At 36.0% G+C, this 23,426-nt stretch overlaps 1 protein-coding gene across 2 annotated transcripts in view; it reads left to right on the top strand.

Annotated features, from left to right (window-relative positions):
• The first annotated feature begins 497 nt into the window (after nucleotides 1-497).
• The window catches only part of LOC131165857 (ATPase 10, plasma membrane-type), a 45,135-nt gene continuing 22,206 nt past the window's right edge, over nucleotides 498-23,426 (top strand). For both annotated transcript variants that reach the window (XM_058123980.1, XM_058123979.1), the window contains exons 1-14: nucleotides 498-852; nucleotides 2,253-2,335; nucleotides 2,415-2,534; nucleotides 7,844-7,942; nucleotides 8,051-8,188; nucleotides 11,227-11,361; nucleotides 11,518-11,697; nucleotides 12,123-12,329; nucleotides 13,036-13,155; nucleotides 13,874-13,993; nucleotides 14,083-14,205; nucleotides 15,841-15,945; nucleotides 17,421-17,565; nucleotides 18,908-19,069. In XM_058123980.1, coding sequence (XP_057979963.1) covers nucleotides 2,270-2,335; nucleotides 2,415-2,534; nucleotides 7,844-7,942; nucleotides 8,051-8,188; nucleotides 11,227-11,361; nucleotides 11,518-11,697; nucleotides 12,123-12,329; nucleotides 13,036-13,155; nucleotides 13,874-13,993; nucleotides 14,083-14,205; nucleotides 15,841-15,945; nucleotides 17,421-17,565; nucleotides 18,908-19,069 — 1,720 coding nt within the window. In that variant the 5' untranslated portion in view covers nucleotides 498-852; nucleotides 2,253-2,269. The remainder of the gene's footprint in view (nucleotides 853-2,252; nucleotides 2,336-2,414; nucleotides 2,535-7,843; nucleotides 7,943-8,050; nucleotides 8,189-11,226; nucleotides 11,362-11,517; nucleotides 11,698-12,122; nucleotides 12,330-13,035; nucleotides 13,156-13,873; nucleotides 13,994-14,082; nucleotides 14,206-15,840; nucleotides 15,946-17,420; nucleotides 17,566-18,907; nucleotides 19,070-23,426) is intronic.

Here is a 23,426-nt window from a genome sequence, read left to right as displayed (position 1 = left end):
TTAACTGTAATCGAATAAATTGGATCAGTTCGGCTTGATTAAAAATTTATTCGATTCGGTTCGATTTTCATTTTTTTTTGAATTTATTTTCGATTTTCAATTTGATTTTTGAGTTTAATAGATTATATATTATTTATATTATATATATTAAAATATTAAATTGGCTAAAATTAATTAACCGATTTAACCGAAATTCGATTCGATCGGTTCCAATTTCTGTTAATATGAACTTTTGGTTCGATTGGATTAATGAGATTTTCTAATCAAATTTTTTTTGATTAATTTGATGAACAAACCCAAAGATTGCCCAATAATAATTTGCCACGTGGGTTTCTGTCACGACGGACGCGTGTTAAATGCGTGACTCAAAATAGCCACGATTTCCAGTAGCCGCATAGCTGCAGTGGGGCCAGCCAGCTTGGAAGGGAAGGCGCCCAAACTAGGCGGCAAAGAAACGTTTCTATTTCATTAGTTCACCAACACCGCAGTGGAACGTTAGGTTTTGAGTGTTAGGTTTTGAACGGCTGTTGTGAGCAACCAGTTCCAGTTCCAGTCCCACTTCTCTCCTCAAGATTTCGTCATCAAGCTAGAAGCTGAAGCCATGGCGGGATATCGCAGACTGAAAGATCGTTTTTTGGCTTCTTCCTCAATGCCAACCGACGGTCAGCCACCAAATCGCCCACCCCCTTTTAAGGATCCGCCTTCATTCTCCCTCTTCCTCTTCCTTCTCTACCTCACCCCCACAAATGCGAGCTCATCCCACCTCACTCTGGTGCTTCCGCTTCACTTCCCGCAGCGTGGAATAAATTATAATCCCCTGTTTCATTTCCGCAGTTCGATCAGGGGAATTGGGTTAGTGGATCAATGCCTTTGTTCGCTTTCACCCTTTATATAGGACGGTTCGATTTTTATCATTCTTTCATTTGTTTTGATTTGAGGGCTTATGCGGATGAATATAATATCTTTCTAATTTAGTTGGTTCAGTGAATTTGTGGATAATTGTTTGCATTTGGGTTAGTGTTGGTGCGTCTTGAAATATTGTCTGTATTCTCATTTTTGGATCATAGAAATAGGCAAAATGTGTTTGTAATGTAATAAGCAGTGCTTGTTGGCTTATTATAAAAAAAATAATATGTTGCCCACCTGGATAGCTAGGATTTATATGCTGACTATGGAGGACATTGACAAATAACCTGCCTGAGTGCACTTGTTAACACCAATAGAGTTTGGCTATCTAGTCTGACACTGTGGCATTGTTATTATGACCAGTTAGAAGCAACTTTTTTTTTTTTGCTTCCAAAATCTTCCTGTTTTGACAGCATATCTTTTAATAAATAAATAAATAGCAGTTTCACTTAACTTATTTTCCATTGCTTCTGCAGAAAAAAATCTGCATAAGGCAACAAAAAGGAAACAAAGTTGTTTTTTGAAAATGAGCTTGGTTGATAAATATTTGGCCTTTGCACTGATACGGCTTGTTGAATTTGAATTAGTTTGATGACACAAAAGAACATGATAGATTAACCTCATACCAGAAAATTGACACGTTCTTTTGTTGTCTTTGAAGTTGATTGGTTGAGTTTCACTTCAATGAACTGATGAAATTCAAATGTAAAATTTTTTTAGATTTTGAGCCATATATTTTGGGCTTTTTTTTTTCTTTTTAATTTTTTTTCTTGAGATCTGTTATGCAGCTCAAGGTTCCTTTTTTGTTTCCCTATTGGCATTGGTTTTGAATTCCATGGACATTGGTAGCATATACATTATATCACCTTTCTTATATATTCAATTCATTCTTGCCTCTTTTGAATAATTCTAGTCTCAAATCTCTTTCATTATATAATATGGAAACTGTAAAGTGCTAAATATCTCAAAAAAGTTAAACTCAAGGTCCTGAAAATTTGAAGCAGTTTCTGTGGCAATCTTTGTTCATAACTAGGCAGTTTAGAGTGTGCATATAATGTTACAGTTGTATCTCACGAGGCACACCTTCTCAATGACTGATAGATCTTGTTATCAATTCTTACAACCAACAAGTTTGTTACTTATGTATATGTGTAATGAGATATGTGCTTCTCATAGGTTTTCACTTTTCATATATTAAATTGGTTTTCGAGCAATCAAATAATGTTTTTGAAAATAGGATCCATGTATTTGCAGCCCTGTATTTGATCATTGGCTATGAGGCATTATAGTTGCAATTAATTCTTCTTGATACTTAGGGAAAACATTTGACTGTATTTGAACTCCAGGTGTTGAAGCTTAAATCATGGCGGGTGAAATGGAGAAGCCTTTGCTAGATCCCGAGAATTTCAATCGAGAAGGAATCGATCTGGTAAGTTTTGCAAATCCTATCCATATATTTGGAACTCATCCAATAGTACACAAACTATTCTGAATAATGTGTTTAACAGGAGCGATTACCATTAGAAGAAGTTTTTGAACAACTGAGAACTTCAAGTGGAGGACTTTCTTCCGAGGATGCTGAAGTCCGCCTGAAGATTTTTGGCCCAAACAAACTTGAAGAAAAGCCAGTAAGTTCCCCAGTTGTGGTATTTCTGTTGTATGCATGCCCTCATTTACAATGCTTGATTTAAAAAGAAAGAAAGAAATAAAAGCTAAAGCAATTACAGATCTTCTCTGAGCTGGGATTTCTAAAAAGTAAACAAGAGGGAAGGTAGAGTAGAATTGTGGGTTAAATCGTAAAAGTAAGGAGATATGGTAGCTTTGCTGTAGTGTATCAGTGGCTAGAAATTGAGCTGGAAAATTTACAGTAGTTGAAGATGATTGCTTAGACCAGAAAGGCTTGGGCTTATTTGCATACTCACACTTGCCTAGCTAAAATTGCAGAAACTGGATAATTTGATGGGGGGTGCTTTAATTATACATTTAATTATCCCTTTTGTCTTGAACTTGTGAAGTATTTCAAAGAATATAAATAAACCTCAACATTTTGAAAAAGCATGCTAAAAATAAGTTAATAATTCTTCCCCATAAACCAGCTTTTACTAGGAAGCTCAAGGTCGCATTTCTAGCAAAATTGACTGAATCTGTCCAAGTTTCCAACCTAAAACTTTGAAACATTTTAATCTTCTAAAGCTGTATGCAAGACAATAATATTTGTTTCCTTATATCTATAAAAATGAATTTCCAATTCATCAAATGAATGTATTTTCAACAACCATTGTGGAGTCCGAAGGCAAATGTCAAAAATTGCTGATGCAAGGAGCATTGCCCATGCTAGGAGCATCATTTGGAGGTTGAGGGCTGTTTGCCTTTGAGAGTCACAATCCTTACTTGATTTATCCATTTGTTTCAAATCCATTCATGGGCTATGATATCAGTCTTCGTAAACTCTTTCCATCATCCTTCATAAGATTTCTGTTCAACCATATATGTGTATGACAATGTGTATACCTAAAAGCCTAAGGATTTAGGTAAAATGATAATCTAACATGGTATCAGAGTTGGTTACCAGGAGGTCCTAGGTTTTAGTCTTGCTCGCATTTATCATGTGGTGTTTAAAAAATTATTGTGTTCTCTATCTTGGGTGTTACTTATCATGCGTTTATCTCTCCACGTGCGGCACGTGCAGGAGAGTGTTAAAGATTGATATACATAGTTGGCCCACAACCTAACAACTTGAGCTTTTAGGTAAAGTGGGAATCTAACAATAGTCAATTTCCATCTCAAAACATTAAGTTCTGGATATCTGATATGATCTCAGTACTCAAAATACATTGGTAATGAACCTGTAGGACAATTTTTTTTGGGTCTAAATATAACTTAAATAATTATATTATGCATCAATTACAACAAAATAATCAAGTTTTTAATTTCCAATAAGCTTTGGAGTAAACATTTACTAAAATAAATTGGTGATGGATGGTTTGAGTGAGGTTTGTTCTTTGTGTTCAGGATCTAGGGGCGATTAGGAATATTTTGGTTGTGAGGGAGGAGGTGGAGGTGTCTCTCATCTTGTGTTCTCAGCAGTGGCAGATGCAGGGGGGTGCTGGAGGGGGCGGCGCTTGATTATTTTTTATTTTTTTCCCTTTATCATATGTTAACTATCCAGAGTCCCCACCCTGCCAATTTCCCCCCCCCCCCCCCCCCCCAAGCTCCTCACATTTGCTTTTCTACCACAAGTAAACTACCCAGTCCCCCACCCGTCTAGTCGCACTCCCTTCCTCCTAACTCCTAATTTTTTTTTTCTCTAGCTTAGAACTAGGACCTATATGGTAATTTTAATTGTATTTTGGTTTCGAAAAGTTAAATCTCCCTTTCTTTCAGCTTCTCCTTCAACCCAAAACCATAAACAACGGAACATATATATATCTCCTGGGTTTCCTTGTATTCCCCCTCCACCTTTGTTTTTTTTTCTGCGATAAATTCTCTATTAGCTTTCAAAAATATTTAGTTAAGAATGAAAATTTATTTAGAGATGATAATTTTTCAAAAAATATCAAAAGTTAATATTAAGATTTGATTCTTAATTTGTAAGTTTATCTCTATATTATTTTTTACTTTTTTCTTGTTGCTTATTACTTATGGCCCCGTTTGGAACTAGGGAAATATAAAGAAAAGGAAAGGAAAATTTGAAGGAATCCACTTTTTTTATGTTTGGTTGTGAAGGCAAGTGAGAAGAAATAAAAAAAATACCAAATCAATGTATAAAAATTTTGGTCATCATTAACATTTGAATTTCTTAATTTGTAATCATAATAGAACAAATTTTTATTTTTAATAATATTTAATAAAGAGAGAAAATATAGTGGAAAAAGTGATTCTTATTTTTCTTCTCTTTCCTTTAATTTCCCAAACAAAATCCTTAATCCAACGGACCCTATAAGTGCCTATTTGGAAGGAGTCTAGTTTTTGTATTGGTTATACACGTACACACACACACACACCATGCTCACATTGATGTAATTTTAGCTCTTTTAAGCATTGGTGGTATACTGGCATGTATTTATGCAAGGTTCTAATTAATGATTTTTTTTTTTGGTTATTCATGGATATTGATATAGTGGATATTTCAGCTGAAAATCAATGAAAAATGTAATAATTACAAACATAATAAAACATTCTTCATAAATTTATTATATATACTTTGCCCCTCCTAGCCATGATTTCTAGATCCGCCACTGGTTCTTGGACAACAGTATTTGCTTCTTGGAGAATAGTGTTGAGAAATCCGCAAGGTTCTTACTTTGTTAAGCATTTTTTAGAAGATTTATGGGCTGAAGTTAAATTTGTCCAAGAATTGTTTAGTGGCTATTAATTTGAACACTCGGGAGTTAAAGGGTTTCAAATCTTTAGCAGGTTGCAACATTGTGGCTTAGTCTATTTCGTATCTTGGTCTTTCTCTAGGGGGAAGCCTTTCTTAGATGCTTCCTTTCATCTGGTGATTGAGAGGGTAGGAAAAAGATTAGAGGGGTGGAAGAAGACTTATTTGGGAGGCCGGGGATTGGGGGAGGGGGGGGTATGATCACTCTCATTGGTGTTTCCTTTCTAATATTCCATTTATTTTTTTATCTCTTTTTAAAATTCTTATGAAAGTGGCTGGAAATTTGGAGATATTGATGAGAGATATCTTGTGGTTTGGATTCCTGGAGGATAAGAGGGATCACTGTCAGTTGGAAGGTGATTAAGAGACCTAAATCTAAGGGGGGATTAGGGATTGGAAATGTGGTTCCTAAGAACATCTCTTTAATTGGAAGATGGTTATGGAGCGGAGGTTCCCTTTAGAGTGTAACTCCTTATGTCATTAGGTTATTAAGAGTACAAAATTCATAGGAATGGGTGGGATACCTGGGGAATTGGCAGTGTTATCCATGCAACTCCCTGGCAGTTTGTTTCCCAGTTTGCTCGTCTTTTCTTTCCTTTCACTCATCTTAAAGTGGGTAATGGTGCTAAAATTTGCTTCTGGGAGGCTATTTGAGTCGGTGAGACTTCATTGGAAATCTTGATGCAGCATTTGTTTGGACTTTCTTCCATTCATAATGCACCAATTTCAGATTTCTATATTTCAGAAGGGGGTTTTGTTGCCTGGGATCTCCTTTTTCTTTAGGAGTCTCAATGAAAGAAAGGTTGATGAGCCACTTGCTTATGGGTGTTTTGGATTCTTATTTTGCTACTGCAAGGGGGGATGCTAGTCTTTGGCTTGGGTATTCTTTGGGGTCTTTATCAAAGTCCTTTTTCATTGTCTCACAAAATCTCCAAATTATAGATTTTTCCATTTGAATAAAGCTGTGTGGAAAGCAAAGTCCCTTTAAAGATCTGGGTTTTCATTTGACTCTGGTTCTCAACACGATTAAAACAAATGATCTGCTTCAAATAAGGAGACCTTATAAGGTTCTCCGACCTGATGTGTGTTATGTGTCTTCAGTAAAATGAGACTAATGCTCATCTTTCCTTCATTGTTGGGTAACAATGTATTTATGGATCAATTAGTTTTCTTGTTTTTTGATGGGGTTTGGTGGCAGAATGTTCACGATTTTTTAGTGTGAAATGTGGGGGTTTTGGAAAGAATAGAATAAGGAGAACTTTTTGGAATTGTGCAGTATATGCTACACTGGATACTTTGGCTTGAGGGGAATACTAGAAGTTTTAAAGACCAGAAGACTTCTACAAATTTGCTTTGGAAAAAAGTTGCTTTTCTTGCCTATTTTTGGGCTCATTCTTTTGGGGTTTTGGGGGTTCTTTCGCAGTTTGATGTTCAAAGGGATCAGAAGGCAGCTTTGATGTAATTTTTCAATTTTTACAGAGGAAGCCTTATCCTCCTGAAACTGTGATTAATTCTTTTCTCATTCGACCTATTTTTGTTATAAAAAAAACAATAAATAACAAAATTCAGTTGTTTAAAATGAAGAATAAAATAATCTACCATGATTTGAAGCTTTCACAGACTCCTGGATCATATCCTTAGGATTCCTAGTCTTTTTAGAAAATTTCCTGAAATTTTCTTGAAATTTCTGCATTTTCTCTCTCTACTCTCTTTGCACTCTGGTGTGTGTATGCCTTCTATTTGATTATCACTTTATGTTGTTAGGTTGTGGGCCAACAATGCATATCAAGCCTTAACACTCCCCGCATGTGCAGCCCAATTGCATGTGGAGAGATAAGCAAATGATAAAACCTATTACAGGGTATAAGATGATTCTTGACAAATAAACAGTAAACACGGGCAACCATAGCTCTGATACCATGTTAGATTACCACTTCACCTAAAACCTTAAGCTGTTAGGTTGTGGGCCAACCATGTATATCAAGCCTTAACACGCTCGTGTATTCTTTTGGAATAGTAAGAGCATAAATGACACAAATCGAATGAGCAGGAGGTGGAAAGTTTTAAGTGCCTCATTCTGTTCATCCCTAAGATTTTTATTTTATGTTAATTCTTCTCCTAGAAATCCTATGCAAATTAATCATCGAACAAAGAAGATTTTAAAAGTTTACTTTTTATGAAATAGCTTGTAAAAAGTCAATTTATACTGATCATGTTTGGATGTTCCTAGTTAAGATTTACTTGATATAATTCCATGTATTTTGAATTATGTAATTCATGGGCATAATTCAGCATTGCATGAACTTGTAGAAAGCTACTTCACAGTTGAGTCATTGATCTTACATCTTAAAATTTTCCTCTTTTCTTTTTATTTTTCTTTTTCTTTTTTCTCCTGATATCAATCTAAATCCCATTGTGGTTCGCCCCTTCCCCGGACCCCGCATATGCGGGAGCTTTGTGCACTGGGCTGCCCTTTTGGTATCAATCTAAATTTTGACCTTACCTTGGTGTTCAATTCCTAAAATGTAAGTGCTGTACGTCTTCACTGTGATGCAGGAGAACAAAATTTTGAAGTTTCTTGGTTTTATGTGGAATCCCTTGTCATGGGTTATGGAAGCTGCTGCAGTGATGGCAATTGCCCTTGCTAATGGTGGAGTGAGTCTACAAAGTCCTTATTCCTGGCCCTTCTCCCTCTTGTGCAATATAAAAATATTTCTTAGGTTTTTACCATTCTATCTTATAATGATTTTTCAATACTTTCAGGGGGAGGGTCCTGACTGGCAGGACTTTATAGGGATCATTTGTTTACTAGTAATCAATTCAACAATTAGCTTTATAGAGGAAAATAATGCAGGGAATGCTGCAGCAGCGCTTATGGCTCGCTTAGCTCCAAAAACAAAGGTGCATTTACTTAACTGATTCCTTTAAAAAACAATTACAAATGGCAAGAATTCCATGCTGCTGGTAGTCAAAATGCCCTTGGTTCAGTTGGCTGTCCCCCCCCCCCCCTCTCTTAATTTAGCCACCTGTTCTATCTTTAACTGCATCTGTTGTTTCAAACTCTTGCACACTGTAGAAATGTAAATTTGTGAAGATATGATGATCTAGCAAGTTATGCTGCTGGTGCTCTCTCTATCTCTCTTTGATAAGAAAAGAATGATTATAAGAAATAGAATTCTGCAGCACTCTTAGAACGGTTTTGCTACCACCCTTGGAAGCACCTCCTGACGCAACTAGTGGGAGAAAAGAAAATGACTTGCGAAACCTCTCCCCTTCTCCTCCCTATGGACGTTGGTGTGTCAGACTGTCAATATGGCAATTGTAGGCCATGAAGGAAGGAGATTGCAGGAGATCAATCAAGACACTTTATCTGAGACTGGATTGAGTGGGAGTAGGGGAGTTTTTATTTGTGCTTGAGTGGGTGATGATGTCTTTGTTGTTGGTGAAATGGTTCTTAGAAGGGTTGTCGTTTTTTGGAAGGTTGGATGGCATTATTGTAGCATGTGGATTTGTTGCATCAAGTGTTGTCTGGTTCAGTTAAAAGTTGGAGGTCTACTACCACATACCATTCATTTGTGGGTGGTAATCTTGTTACATGGTGTACCGACAAACTATAGTAGCAAGATCCAATGTTGAAGCAAAGTACTGAGCTATGGCTCATACACTTAGTGTGGTTGGAATCTCTTATGTTAGATATGGATAGGTATAGACAGAGCCTATGGATGTGTTATGTGGTAATCAACTTCTGCATTTCTAGCAATCTTGTGTTTCATTATAGGACAAAGCACATCAAAGTTGAGTGCCACCTTGTGAGAAATTCTATGATGAAAAAGATTGTGGCTACTCCATTTGTGCATTGCTGTAGTCAGATGGGAAATTTATTAACAAAGTGTTACATAAGCCTATTTGTCTATTTTCTGTAACAAGCTCTGTGATATTTATACACCTCTAACTCCATGGGCAGTGTTAGATTAGCGACTGTTCATGGCTTATTGAATTCATGTTTTAGTGTATTTCAGGGAGTTTTTTGTCATAGGAGATATTTTAAATTTTAATAAAGCCTGCTCTAGGAGTGCAAGTCTCTTCTCTGGCTGACTGCTTTATCTCATATTTTCCTTCATCTTCTTTTGTCTTTAACCTTTATCTGATTGGCTTGGGCTAAGCAACCAGGGATTTTAAGTTAACAAAACTCAAAAGAAGTTCCTTCCTTTTTTTGACAAAAATTCATGGGAAACAGCATGGAAGGGGTAAAATGCACTGATTCCCCTAAGTTCTGTTGGTAGGATGCACACCTCCCTTGGCTTTCAAAAATTACACCTACTTCCTGTCAGTGATTTCTAACAAACAGTATATATATATGTATACATATATATACATGTATACATATATATTTGCCTTCATTAAAAAAAGAAAGCATCTCTAAGAGCATACTTTTGGTTGGAACATTTATGATGGTACTGCTAAACAGCCTCGTTTAACTTAGTTTTGTGACAAAAATGACATATTTTTTTTGTTTCCTCTTTTTGAGGTTAAGTTGGAGTTGGGTTTTGATTTAGGTTTTCTCTGATTAGGATAATTCAAGAAGATTCACTATGTATAAGAACAGAATTAGCTGATGTATTTCTTGAATATATTGGTATGGTTGCCTTTGATAAAATTAAGATCACAGCTGAATCAATGTTACTTTATGACCAGGTCAGTTTTATTGTTTGAAATCCATGGTTGGGTGCGCATCTAAAAGAAACTAAAAAAAAAAAGAAATCACTGTGAGTGTTGGAGGTTCTGGGTGCTTTACCCTTTCAATTCATTCTCCTTGGTTGCCGGTTCTGTAGTCCGTAGAGGCTAGATTGTTCTAGAACCAAAAATTATTGACATTTCAATCTACAACATGGACATTAGATACATGAATAATCGAATGAATTTGTTTTTAGGCAGAGAGAACTTGGGAAAATTTTGGGAAAAGCTAGGTTCTTTCATATGTGAGTGATAATGAGGATGTATTTTGATTTCTTGCGGAGATTGGTGCACCAAAAAATGGGAACTTAGGGGTGCTCAAATAGTTTCTTTAAGGGTGTTTCGCTAGAGGACTTGTAACAATTTTTTATTGCTTTGCTTCACTAGTGCTTTGTAAAATTTTCTCATTTTTTCTTGAATTCTATTGTTCCTTTGCTTTGGTATGGGTGCTTGTTCTCCTTGCATTTTGATGGTTTCATTAATTTCTTCTTAATATATTTCTTTGCTTATCAAAAAAACAGACAGGAACTCAGGGTATGAGGAGGGGTTTTAATGATCCCCATGGTTTGATAGACAGGGGTACTTTGCTGTAAAGGGTGCTTTTAATTTAATCGTCAACCCTCGACTCTCCAACCCCAAATCAAGTTGTCCACAGTCGAGGCAGTTACTTTTGTGAACCCAATCCCATAACTGCATTGCACATGCCATATTTTGATGTATGCCAAAATTGCATAGAGGTTCAACAGACTCAAACATGTTATCAAATTTTGTCTAGGTTGTTAATGACTCATGGATGGAGGGGGAATAATGTCATGAAAAAGTTGATGTCAAAGGAGGTGATTTTTGGGTGTCAGTTGAGGTTCATGTCTTTTTGGCAAAACTTAGGGAAGGTTAGTGTTTTTTGCCTCCAATAAAAATAAATAAATAATAATATCATTAGAATATAATCAAAGGCAAAACAGTAACCTTGTTGATTTTTTCCGTTACTTTAAATGTGCTTTCTCCTATTATGTGTCAGAAATTTTCAATGTAGATTTGAATACATTTGTTTTTTCCAGAAATGTGTTCTGTACTCACCCTTTGATGCGTGCTTTGTGCCTTGCATCTGGGCTTCAAGAACCGTTAAAATGTGCCTGGTGCTTTTAGAGCAGTGTTCCTGCATGTCGCATATGCAATAATTAATCAACTGACCACTTGTTGTGCAGGTCCTCAGAGATGGGCACTGGCAGGAACAAGATGCAGCTATTCTAGTACCAGGAGATATTATAAGCATTAAGCTTGGTGATATTATCCCTGCAGATGCTCGCCTGCTTCAAGGAGACCCTCTAAAAATTGACCAGGCAAATGCATTTATACCATACCTTTGGCATTTTTAGTGCTTGGTTCTTGGCTTTGCCATATTCATTCTACAGTCTCTGAACTTACTAGTAATTGTACTTATAAACATAACATATCATATTGTTTTTATTTTAATTAAGTATTTTTTTCCTATTCAGTCTGCTCTTACTGGAGAATCTCTCCCTGTTACCAGAAGAACTGGTGATGAAGTTTACTCTGGTTCAACGTGTAAGCATGGAGAGATTGAAGCTGTAGTGATAGCAACTGGAGTTCACTCTTTCTTTGGAAGAGCAGCTCATTTGGTTGACTCTACTGAAGTTGTTGGACATTTTCAAAAGGTGATTTTGAGATTGAATATCTGGATATTTAAATATGCCTTGACTCTTTCCTTGAAATATCACAAGATTATTTTCTTTTTCACATTTGGAAATAATTCAAACCCCTCCTCACGAGGCTGAGTTTTGAACCCTGTCTCCTTTATGGAGCGGAGGCATGTGGACATTGGCCCAGTGGGCTATGAGCCTGTCCTATCGTGAACTTTCTTAAAATAATTTATTTCTTAATTGGTGCTGTTTCTAATTTCTAAAATGGAATTCTTAGTTGTTTCTCAAGTTCCTCTTAATATTGAAAATATTGTGTATATTTCTCAGTTCAAAATTGCTTAATTTAGAATAAGTTCTGAAAACTTTGAGTCTGGGGTCACAACAAAACTTGGAACCCTGATTGGAGTACCATTAAAAGTCAGTTATTTCCCACCCTGCAGGTCCTTACTTCCATTGGGAATTTCTGCATTTGCTCTATTGCTGTGGGAATGATTCTTGAAATAATTGTCATGTACCCCGTACAACATCGTTCATACAGAAAAGGAATTGACAACCTTCTTGTTCTCTTAATTGGAGGAATTCCCATTGCTATGCCAACTGTATTATCTGTTACACTTGCTATCGGTTCTCATCGACTCTCTCAACAGGTACATTTTTTGATTGCTGCAAGGCAACAGCTACAATATTGTAAAAATATCTCAAAATCCATGAGGCTGCTTAGTTGTGGAAATCAGGTTTCATTTTTTTTGGATAGAAACAAAAAGATGTTATTAGAATAAGAAAGAATGTACAGTTGGATAAAAAATCCTTCAAAAATACGGAAAAAACTGAAAGAGAAGAAGCATAATCAAACTTGGAAAATGAAAGTGTATGCTTTTCATTTTTCATTTCCAGCTCTCTAAAGAACTACAAAATGCCAGCCTATTTTCCCATTTTCCAGCATTTGTGTAAGAAACTCTGGAGAACATCTTTTTGTTGTTTTCCATCATTTCCATATAAAGTAGGAAAACCGGAAAACAAAATGGCATCTTTGTAGTTCTTTGGAAAAATGGAAATTATAAATGAAAACTGTTTTGTACAAGATTACAAATTTGTAACTAAACAGACTATATTTCCAAAATCTGTGCATATGAGAGCTGTGGCAAAGCCATATACAAAGGCTTAAGGCGCCTCATTTGACATGAGGGCTGAAGTTTGAACAACTTCAAGGATACGAATATTTTTTACTTCAGGATTATATAACTGACCATTTTAGCAAATGGAAACACTCCATTATCCCCCATAACATTTGGGACAAATACTTAACGCTGACACTGTTTGCAATGCCATTGTCTTTTGTTTCATTTCCTTAAGGGTGCCATTACAAAAAGGATGACCGCAATTGAAGAAATGGCTGGAATGGATGTACTTTGCAGTGACAAAACTGGAACTCTTACCCTGAATCGCCTCACTGTTGATCGAAACCTTATTGAGGTAACCTTTTCTTTGGCGGGGCTATAAAACCTGACTTGTTAATAGCCTATTTGCTCCTACAATCTATTTTGGTCTATGATCTATCTAAACCATTAGTCTGAGGCAAATTACATAAACTTGAATAGTTCGAAGTAGCTTGATTTTCATGGTACCACCTTTTTTAAACTCAGTAAATTTAGATTTGTTTATAGAATGAATTGCATATTATTGGCTGCATGAAACATGAAGCCTTCTCAATATGTTAGTGAGTCCATGTGAATCTGTTCTAATTTTGGACATTTATACATGCATTTGTGGAAATATATCTCAAATGATTATTGCTTTAACAGTCAGTTTGGCATTTTTATTCTTTGGGGCTCTTGTTTATTGCACTCTTACTTTAATTACACCATTCCTTAATAATATACTTAACTTGTGAAATGTCTGTTTTTGCCAGAAGAAAAATGGTAATTTGCATCTAATAATTTATGGCAGGTTGTTAGCTACATCTTAGATTAAAAATTTCTATTGTATCCTAAAATTTTTACATAATAAGATTCTAAGATGGTTCATCAACATATTAAACAACTTAACAACTGGTTATTTCTATCTGCTAGAGGGAGAAATCTTTATTCTTTCTTTTAATGGATGTTTGTTAAATATGTAGTCTTTGGCTGATGTTTCAGTTGTTTCATTTATGCATTTGTCTGTATTAGTTCAGTAACCGAATGATTTGTAGGTTTTCAACAAAGAAATGGACAAAGACATGGTTGTCTTACTTTCAGCTAGGGCATCTAGACTGGAGAATCAGGATGCTATTGATACAGCCATTATCAACTTGCTTGCTGATCCAAAGGAGGTAGAGAAGGAATCCATTATGCTGTTAATCTTAAAAATTCTTGGTTTATTTGAGAATAAATATATTAACCAACACGTTTTTGTCCTTAGGCTCGTGCAAATATCACAGAAGTGCATTTCCTGCCATTTAATCCTGTTGATAAACGTACTGCAATTACCTACATAGATTCTGATGGTAATTGGCATCGGGCCAGCAAAGGTGCTCCAGAGCAGGTATTTACGTCCTCAGAATCCCTAGCCACGTGATTGTCGGCATCTTATAATTTTTTCTGCAATTGATATCATATCCTATTTTATATTCCTGAAGAAACTTTTGATGGGTGAATATTTTGATCTAATGGAATTGTAGTTAAGCATTTAGGCTGCAACAAGGGTTCCAATAATTTCAACAAGCAATTATTTGTTGAGATTTCTCCTACATTACAAAATTGCATTCTGACACAAAAATTTTGGGTTTGGGTATCCTTTGTACTGGGATTATTATAACTATGGGAGGGTATTTTCATAATACTAGATATCACTATAGTTTGTTGTTAGGGTTGGTAGTTATTTGGTTTTGGATGTTATCTGGTTTGAATTTAATGGATCTTGTTCTCAAATTTAAGATTTTCTTTGCTGAAAGTCTCTTATTTTTGAAGGGTTGTAAGTTTCTAATTTTCCTACTATGCATTTGGTAGCATGGAATTCAGACCTTGGATTTGGACAGAACGTAGTATTAAATTGAACTGAGTTTCTTCCAAACCATACAAATCCAAATCCAATACCTGAAATCCATGCTTGCAAAAACTACCTTAAGAATTTTTATCTTGTTGAGTTCTTTGAGTTTTTTTTCTTGGGTTGCAAAACAACACAGTGCAAGTTCAGAAGCTTTCTATTTTGGAGGATTTGAGCCCTAACTTTTTTCTGCCATTAACTAGGATTGCTTTTAGAAAGTTTTTGCTTGTGTAGCAAGAATTTAAGAGTTCATAAACAAGTCCATTGTACTGAAACGAGAATAGAGTTTGATTAATGAAATTTGGGTGTTTGGGTTGATTATTGAAGGTATAGTTTCCTGGTCCTCTTCCTCCTCTTCCTCCTCCTCCTCCTCCTCCTCCTCCTCCTCCTCTTCTTCTTCTTCTTCTTCTCACTTAATCTCTTTTCCAATCTTCTTTTTCTATTATCTCCAGCACCATTTTGAACGTTTTGAACCTTCTTTCAACACTGTCATACCCCTATATCATTACTAAAATCCTTTTTTTTCCTATCATCCTGAATTCAAACCCCCCCTCCCTCTCTTTTTTTTCTGACTACAACATTAAAATTCAGACTTAGCTGCAGTTCAGAAATTTTTGTGCAATGTGTTTTCTGATATTTCGACAATTAAATACTGTAGGAACCTTCACTTGAACTCCACAATTGGCCTCTTTCTTTGCAAATCCTTAAACCAGAACTTTCTTTTGCAAGGCCACCCACAAGTGATAAAATTTTGACAATCCTAAGATTGTCCTGCCTCTATAGTTGTAAAATAATTGATTTTTTTTTTGTTTCTGAAACATTCAAAAGAAAACCAAATTCTTGTTGTGCCTTTTTTGAGTTGCCAATGCTGCTCAACCTAAATACCTTACCCATTCTTTCACAATTTAAATTGCTACACCAGTGTCTGCTCTGATTAACGAGGCTTAACTTTTGTCCATTAGACAAACTGAAACCTAACCCTTTTGTCACAATTTAGTCTCGTGAGGATCCTGCATGGATCTGATGGGCATGTTTATGTTGTTGGTATAGCTTCTGAAGATTGATTTTTCATTAAATATTTTTTGTAGATAACATTTTTTCCTTTTCATTTCTCTTTCTCTCTCTCTCTCTCAGATTTTAAATATGTGCCAAGAGAAGCAAGAAATTGCAGGGAAAGTTTATGCCATCATTGACAAGTTTGCTGAACGGGGATTGCGATCTCTCGGGGTTGCTTATCAGGTGCGGAAACTTGGGTTATTTTTTCCTTATGTTGATCTGATGGCTGATTTTTGTGGCCATGATCGACCAATAGTTGATTAGCCGCCATGTAGAATGTCATTGAGATGGTCAATATAACAATGAGTGAGGCAGCAGAATTGGCTACAGTTAGGTGGAAAATAGAACTGGTGACTAGCTAATGCTGAATGTTCAATTTATTGCATTTAATTAGTGCTGCAATTGTGAAAAAAATAAGATTTTAGTTAAACTATGGGTTCTTGGAGAATTTGGGGAGAAAAGGATGACAGGAGGAGTTGGCTCATCTAATGGAGGTGCCCATTCCCTTTACTCATTCCGGGTCAGATATGAGGATCTGGCCAGGGGTTAGGTCTGGTATTTTTTCTTGTAAATCTTTTTTGATATTTTGTTGAATGCCACCTTTTTATTCTCTCTCTGGATGGAATATTTTTCTGGCAAAATTTCCTTAAAAGTGATGTACTTCCAACTGGACTTTGATTCTTACCTGAATAAATATCAATGATTTTCGGTAGATGACAAGGCCATACAAGGTATGAAGTCCATGTCAAATCACCACTTTACCTAAAATATTAAGTTGTTTGGTGGTAGGCAAACACCGAACAATGTATATCAACTATCAAGCTATCCAACACTCCCCCTCTCACGCATGAAAAGGCAAATATATGAACTAGAATGAACACACAAACACAAACAGAACAAAATGAACTACATTAGACATAATGGGAAAAACACAGATAACAAGACTTGAACCCAGGACCTCTTAGAACTGGAGCTCTAAGTTGTGGCTTTACCTATATGCTTAAGATGATAGGTGGTGAACCAACAATCAAACATTCTTGTTATGTATATAATCTGTAAGACTCATAAGAGGATAGTTCTCTTGTTTTTCTTCGTTTGTGAGGTTGCAAAGCCACTGCGGGGTGACCTGTTTGTATTTTTTGCTGAGGTATGTGTGTATTCAGATAATGTTGAAGCCAGAAGTTTTCGTGAAGATAGGTTTTGTGGGTTTTGGAGAGGTAAGAACGGCGGGGGATTTTGTGGAGGTGTGCTTGTTTTGCCTTTTCGGGCTTTGTGAGTAGAAAGAAATGAGAGAATTTTCCAGGATAAATTCGCACCTTTTCTTTTGCTATGGAACTGGGTTGTGATCTTAGCCATACCCATTTGATTTTTTTTTTTGGGGGTATTTCCTTGGGTGATTTGCAGTGTGACTGGAGAACTGCTTTGATGCAATCTTTATTCATATTCTTGGAGGCTGTTTTACCCTACTGCTTGTGTTTTAGAAGGTTGCTATATCCTCCCTTTTTTGTTTTTTCTTCTCTCTCATGATAAATCTTTTATTTTCTATCTAAAAACAAAAAGGATGACATTATCTTTTGTTTGAGTAGTTTTTTAGAACCCTAAGCATGAACTATTGTCCTACTAACATGTTTGTTGACTTCTACTACTTATTATTTCAGGATGTTCCAGAAAAAACTAAGGAGAGTCCTGGTGGTCCTTGGACATTTTGTGGGCTGTTGGCATTATTTGATCCTCCAAGACATGATAGTGCAGAGACCATTCGCAGAGCACTTAACCTTGGGGTTTGCGTTAAGATGATAACAGGTACATGTGAATATATTATTCACTACAAGGGCTTGAATATGTCTATTGTAAATTTCTATTTTCCACCAGAGTAGATTGTTTTTGTTAAAGTTGCATTATCTCCACTTTTGAATTTTCTTGGTTGTAGTTGTGATATATTTGATACTAGTATGCTATTTGAGTCAAATTTATATGATGAACAGATTTTAGCACCTACTTTACAATGTGTGTGTGTGTTTTTTTTTTGGATAGAAAAGAAGCTTTATTGGAAATAGGAAGGAGAAACAGATACATTAAAGGGGAAAAAGAAGTCTCTCACATGAAAACAGAGAAGGAAAAAACAACATCAATTTAGTAAAGCCAACCTGTTTGGTTGACATATTTGAAAACAGCAGCCCTTAAAACAGATTGCTCTATAATTGCAAACAGAAGCCAAGAACTGCACCCTATCCCAAGAAGTTCCTCTGATAACTGTTTCCAGAACAAAAATCTAGAATTCCTTTCCACCAAGTTCCACATAACACAACGCGAAGAGCACGCTTCCGCAACCTCTTAACATCCTTACCCTTCCCAAAACCAGGAAAAGAAATAGGTGACAAACCCACACTTCACCAGTACTCCAAAAATTACCAAAAGCCCTGTGCAAATGAACAATGTAGAAACCAATGAGATGCATCCGCAGAACTATCCTGAACATATGAGACGCACATTGGGAAACAAAGAATTAGGAGACCTCCTATTCTGCAGCAGATTGTTGGTTTTAACTCTACTAAGTGCCACATAAATGGCTTTATCTTGGAAGGAACTTTAGCCTCCCATGTACCCCAATAGAGAGGAAAAAACACATCTGCATTTTCTTTGCAATGTTTGGCATGCATATATTTTACGCATCACACACATGACAGTTTGTTTCATTTGAGATCATTAGATACCCCATATTGTTGTTTAATATTCCAGTTACGTGAATCCCAGAAAAAAATGGGTTGCGTATCGGGTGCTTGAAATATGAGATGAATTATGAATAGATGATTGATAACTAGGCGGAGAATAATTTAGTTAGTCTTTCTACTAATTTCTTTTTCTTGTTTTTCATTGGTCAATATATAGTTTCTTGGACTTTGCACTTCCCTATATGATGAAGAACTTTTGTTTTGCCTAAACTTTTCTTTTGTTTCAAACTATAAATAAAATCAGGAAAGTAGCCCTTCTTTAATCAATAGATACACATGCATATACCTGTGTTCTGCTGGAAATGCTCTCAAATTGAGGCTACACAATTGTTTTAATTCATTTTAGAGAGTGAAAAGCCCGGGATAAAATATTTCAATGAAAACACTCATGATGTTTTCATGTGCTTATCTAGGTGATCAGTTGTCAATTGCAAAGGAGACAGGTCGACGACTTGGCATGGGAACAAACATGTATCCCTCTTCATCATTGTTGGGCCGTGACAAAGATGAACATGAAGCGCTTCCAGTGGATGAGCTCATTGAAAAGGCAGATGGCTTTGCTGGTGTATTCCCTGGTATTTGAATTTAATGCTAGTATCATGAAAGTTTTAGCCTATCAAATTTTCTCTTTGATTTCTGTTTTTTTTTTTTCATATCATGTTATTGGGAGAATAATAATTTCAAGAACTCTCCAGCTGATGAGGAAAATTTTGACTTGCCATTGGCAAACATTTGCACTCTTAATCATTGTTGGGCTGTGGTGAAAGTGAGAGTGAAGCTCTTCAAGATGATAAGATAAACAAAGAATTATATTATCATAGAGAAAAGACTAAAGAGAATATTTAAAAGGGAGGATGGAGGGATCCTCCAGAATCAAATACTGAAGAAGGACGAAAAGAACCAAAAAGAAAGAAAAACTAAAAATTAAGAAAATGCAGCTTGCAAGTCCATTTGCAAGCTGTTCAAAGAAGTTCCTCGAAGAAGTCTATTCACTGTAGTCCAAAGTGATACCAAGAACACTACCTTCATCCGAAATTGATCAACATAATGAGAAGTACCTCTAAAAAAATGGAATGCTTGCATATTCATGGGGAAGAAGATGTCTTGGTCTATGCTCTGGGTTAGGATTCCATATATGGCTTGTAGGCTTTTGCAGCTGGTTGTTTCAGAAGGATGTGTTTTTTGGAATTACACTGCAATTGGTTGGCTGTGTTGTTTTGATTTTATTTTTTCTTCTTTGTTCTCATCTCTTATAATTGAAAAGGAACAATATGAGGAACATGCGTCAGTCGAGTTAAAAATGATTTACCCAAAAAGGTTTCCAAAAGAGTCCAATACTCAGGATCTTTGATCATTCCCTACTGAAAAGGGGGTATTCAAAGGTGTTCTGCAAAAGAATTGGATCATTGGGTTCCCTCTCATTCAAATTACGAATAAAATGAAACTTTTAGGAAGGCAAATCCCTTGGATTTAAGAAGAAGTCAACAATAGGAGAGCATCATGGAGACTAGAAAAGCAATAAAGAAGGGGACAATCTTGTGAAAAAAAAAGACTTCCCTAACCTGGAAATCATTCCAAAGCCAAATCCTCTCACAGTCTCACTGGTACCAACTTTTGTAGCTTACCTAAGGCATGAACATATGCAAAGCCTATGAAAATAATTTCCAGGGAGTAGAATGGCTAGCATTCACCATAGCTTTAACATTCCATCATGGTTTTGAAACCCATACCAGACTGGAACCAGTCACTTTTCTGGTACAGGTGATGTCATTAAACCAGAAATGGGATGAACCGGAGTCAGCCCGGTCAGACCTGGGCAAATCAGCCTAATCTGGCCAGACCTGTTGAAACAGGCGGGTTGACCCAGTTCTTGTTAATTGGAACAAAAAATAAAATAAAATAAAATAGGGCACTTTGCATAGGCCTAATCATCTTGTGTCTTGATTCTCAACAAACACTTATTTACCAATCTTTCTTGTAGATGCATACATGTCTTAAAAAATATTTAACTATTTTAATGAATTAAACTCTTCTCTTTCTGCCTTTGGATACTTTTTGGACACTTAATATGATATTACTAATAAATAAATTTCAAGAATATTAGAAAAATTTAAAATTTTATCTAAATTATTTCCAGTAATTATTATTATTTTATTATTAGCTAATAGGTAATTATGAGTCTTTAACCACATAATTGTAAGATTGTTTTTGACGACCGTATTATTATTATTATTATTAAAGGTTGATATACATTGTTGGACCACAACCTAGTAGACTAGTAGTTTAAGCTTTTAGGTAAAGTGGTAATCTAACATGGTATCATAGCACAATCCAACCTAAACTGTACCACCAAACCAAACTCAGCCATTACTGGAAAACACCCTCCTGTCGCTGCCTTTCACAGAATCCCTATAACCCTTCAATAATTCAAAAAACAAACATATAAACAAAGACAGAAGTCACAGAACCCTCTGAACTATAACCCTACAAATTTCCATCGCCGGAAACCTCCTCATGTGCCAGCTGACTGCTGGCAGTCCTGACCCCACGCACCAGCACGTGAGAGAGTTTCTGGACACTTTTTCTGTTTTTTTCATCCAGAATGTTCTGATTCCTTCCATAGACCATAATATCAAGGTATGGACACTTTTTTGTTCAAAACCCCAACCTTTTTCAACAGTCCAGTGTTGTTTTTCGGTATTAGTAAAGGTCATTGGTGAGTCTCTTGGAGTAGTGGCAGCATTTATACGTTGATTTTGTATGGTTCTGGCAGTGCTTTGTCCAGTTGTTGGTGACTCATTTGTGGTCGAATCAATGTTGACTTTGTGTTTGTTTCGGGTGGTCTGGAAGTTCACTTGTGGTTGTTTTGGTTGGTCCAGAAGTTCACTTTTGGAATCACAAGAGCTTTTTGTTCGCTGTGTATTTCTAATTTTCTGGTGTATCGAGGTTGTGTTTGTGTTGGGATGGCGTCCTCAAATCCCAAAAGTGTGTTTCCCTCATTAGGCACTTGTTCAACTGAACAGCATACTATAGTTGTCTTGGAGGAAGAGTATTCAAGGTTCCTACTGTATCAAGCATCCAAACAAACATCTCATCAAACTGAATCTTTTGCTTAGATAGGTAATCCCATAGTTTATATGTCATCTGGTTTGCCTCCCGCTAGTTCTTGGATCATCAACCCTGCTGCTACTGACCATATGGCAGGCGTAACCAACTTCTTTTCTGTCCTCTAGTATCCTAAAAATCTACCTCAAATTACTTTGCTGATGGGTCCAAAACTACAGTTAAGGGGATAGGAATATTAAATCCTACTCTACCCATCTCTCTTTTTTGTGTCTTGTACATTCCTAGGTCCCTTTTCAATCTTATGTCAGTTAGTATTCTTACAAAGGCACTAAATTGTTCTATAATCTTCTTTCTTGATTCTGTGGTTATTTAGAATCTGAAGATGAGGAAGACAATTGGCACAGGACTTGAGGCTCGTGGACTTTACTACTTCGAGTCCCTCTTGTCTCCTCTTTCCTGCACAGCTGCTGCTACACCACTTCAAATCCATTGTCACTTTGGTCATCCATCCTTGGACAAATTGAAACAACTAGTTCTTACCTTGAGTTCTATGTCTACTTTTAAGTGTGGTCTTGTTAGTTGGGAAAACATCATCATGTTCCCTTTGCTTCTCGGGTCAACAAATAGGCAGATACTCCTTTCATGGTTGTTCATTTTGATGTTTAGGTCCTTAGTCGTGTCATGTTGAAATTGGGGTTTTGGTACTTTGTTACATTTGTTGATGATTACTCTAGGATGACTTGGTTGTATTTAATGAAAGATTGTTTTGAGTTGTTTAATATATTTTGTACCTTTTGTTCTCAAATAAAGACTCAATTTGATATGCAAGTCAATATACTTCATATTGATAACGCTAAGGAGTACTTAAGTTGGGAAAACATCATCATGTTCCCTTTTAAGTGTGATCATCCATCCTTGGACAAATTGAAACAACTAGTTCTTACCTTGAGTTCTATGCCTACTTTTAAGTGTGGTCTTGTTAGTTGGAAAAACATCATCATGTTCCCTTTGCTTCTCGGGTCAACAAATAGGCAGATACTCCTTTCATGCTTGTTCATTTTGATGTTTGGGTCCTTAGTCGTGTCACGTCGAAATTGGGGTTTTGGTACTTTGTTACATTTGTTGATGACTACTCTAGGACGACTTGGTTGTATTTAATGAAAGATCGTTCTGAGTTGTATAATATCTTTTGTACCTTTTATTCTCAAATAAAGACTCAATTTGATATGCAAGTCAATATACTTCATATGGATAATGCTAAGGAGTACTTAAGTACCCAATTGAGTAACTATATGACATATTCTAGTATCATCCATTAGTCATATTGTGCCCATACTCCACAACAAAATGGAGTTCCAGAACGAAAAAACAAACATGTTCTTGAAGTCACTCGTACCCTTCTATATCAAATGAATGTCCCCAAAGTTTTTTGGAGTGATGTTGTGCTCGTTGCTTGCTCTCTCATTAATAAAATGCCATCCTCTGTTGTTGAAATGTGGAAAAGAAAACTGAATATTCCACTCACATGTGAAAAAGGTTACTTTCCCTTTAAATAGATGATAATTCTCATCTAATTACTAGGGATATTTACAACCTACCGAAAATAGAATATCCTATTTAAAATGGAAAGCAATAAAATAGGAAAGACTTATCTACAGAATTGAGTAACATGCTACCCAAATCCCCTAGGATCGTGCAACCAAAAATAGCTAACAAATCAACTTATTTGTTAGCTACAAATCTCCTAAAGATCAGCCTCCAATAAAGGTTGACAGATATGTAATAATTCTACACTCCCCTTCAAGTTGGGCTGTAAATATTGATTAGGCCTAGCTTGGAACTTAGATCATCAAAATTATTTCTTGG

Source organism: Malania oleifera, chromosome 10 (assembly GCF_029873635.1).
Source record: "Malania oleifera isolate guangnan ecotype guangnan chromosome 10, ASM2987363v1, whole genome shotgun sequence".
NCBI classification, from domain to species: domain Eukaryota; kingdom Viridiplantae; phylum Streptophyta; class Magnoliopsida; order Santalales; family Ximeniaceae; genus Malania; species Malania oleifera.
The sequence above is the reverse complement of the archived record's forward strand: the minus strand, read 5'-3'. Positions and strand labels throughout refer to the sequence as shown.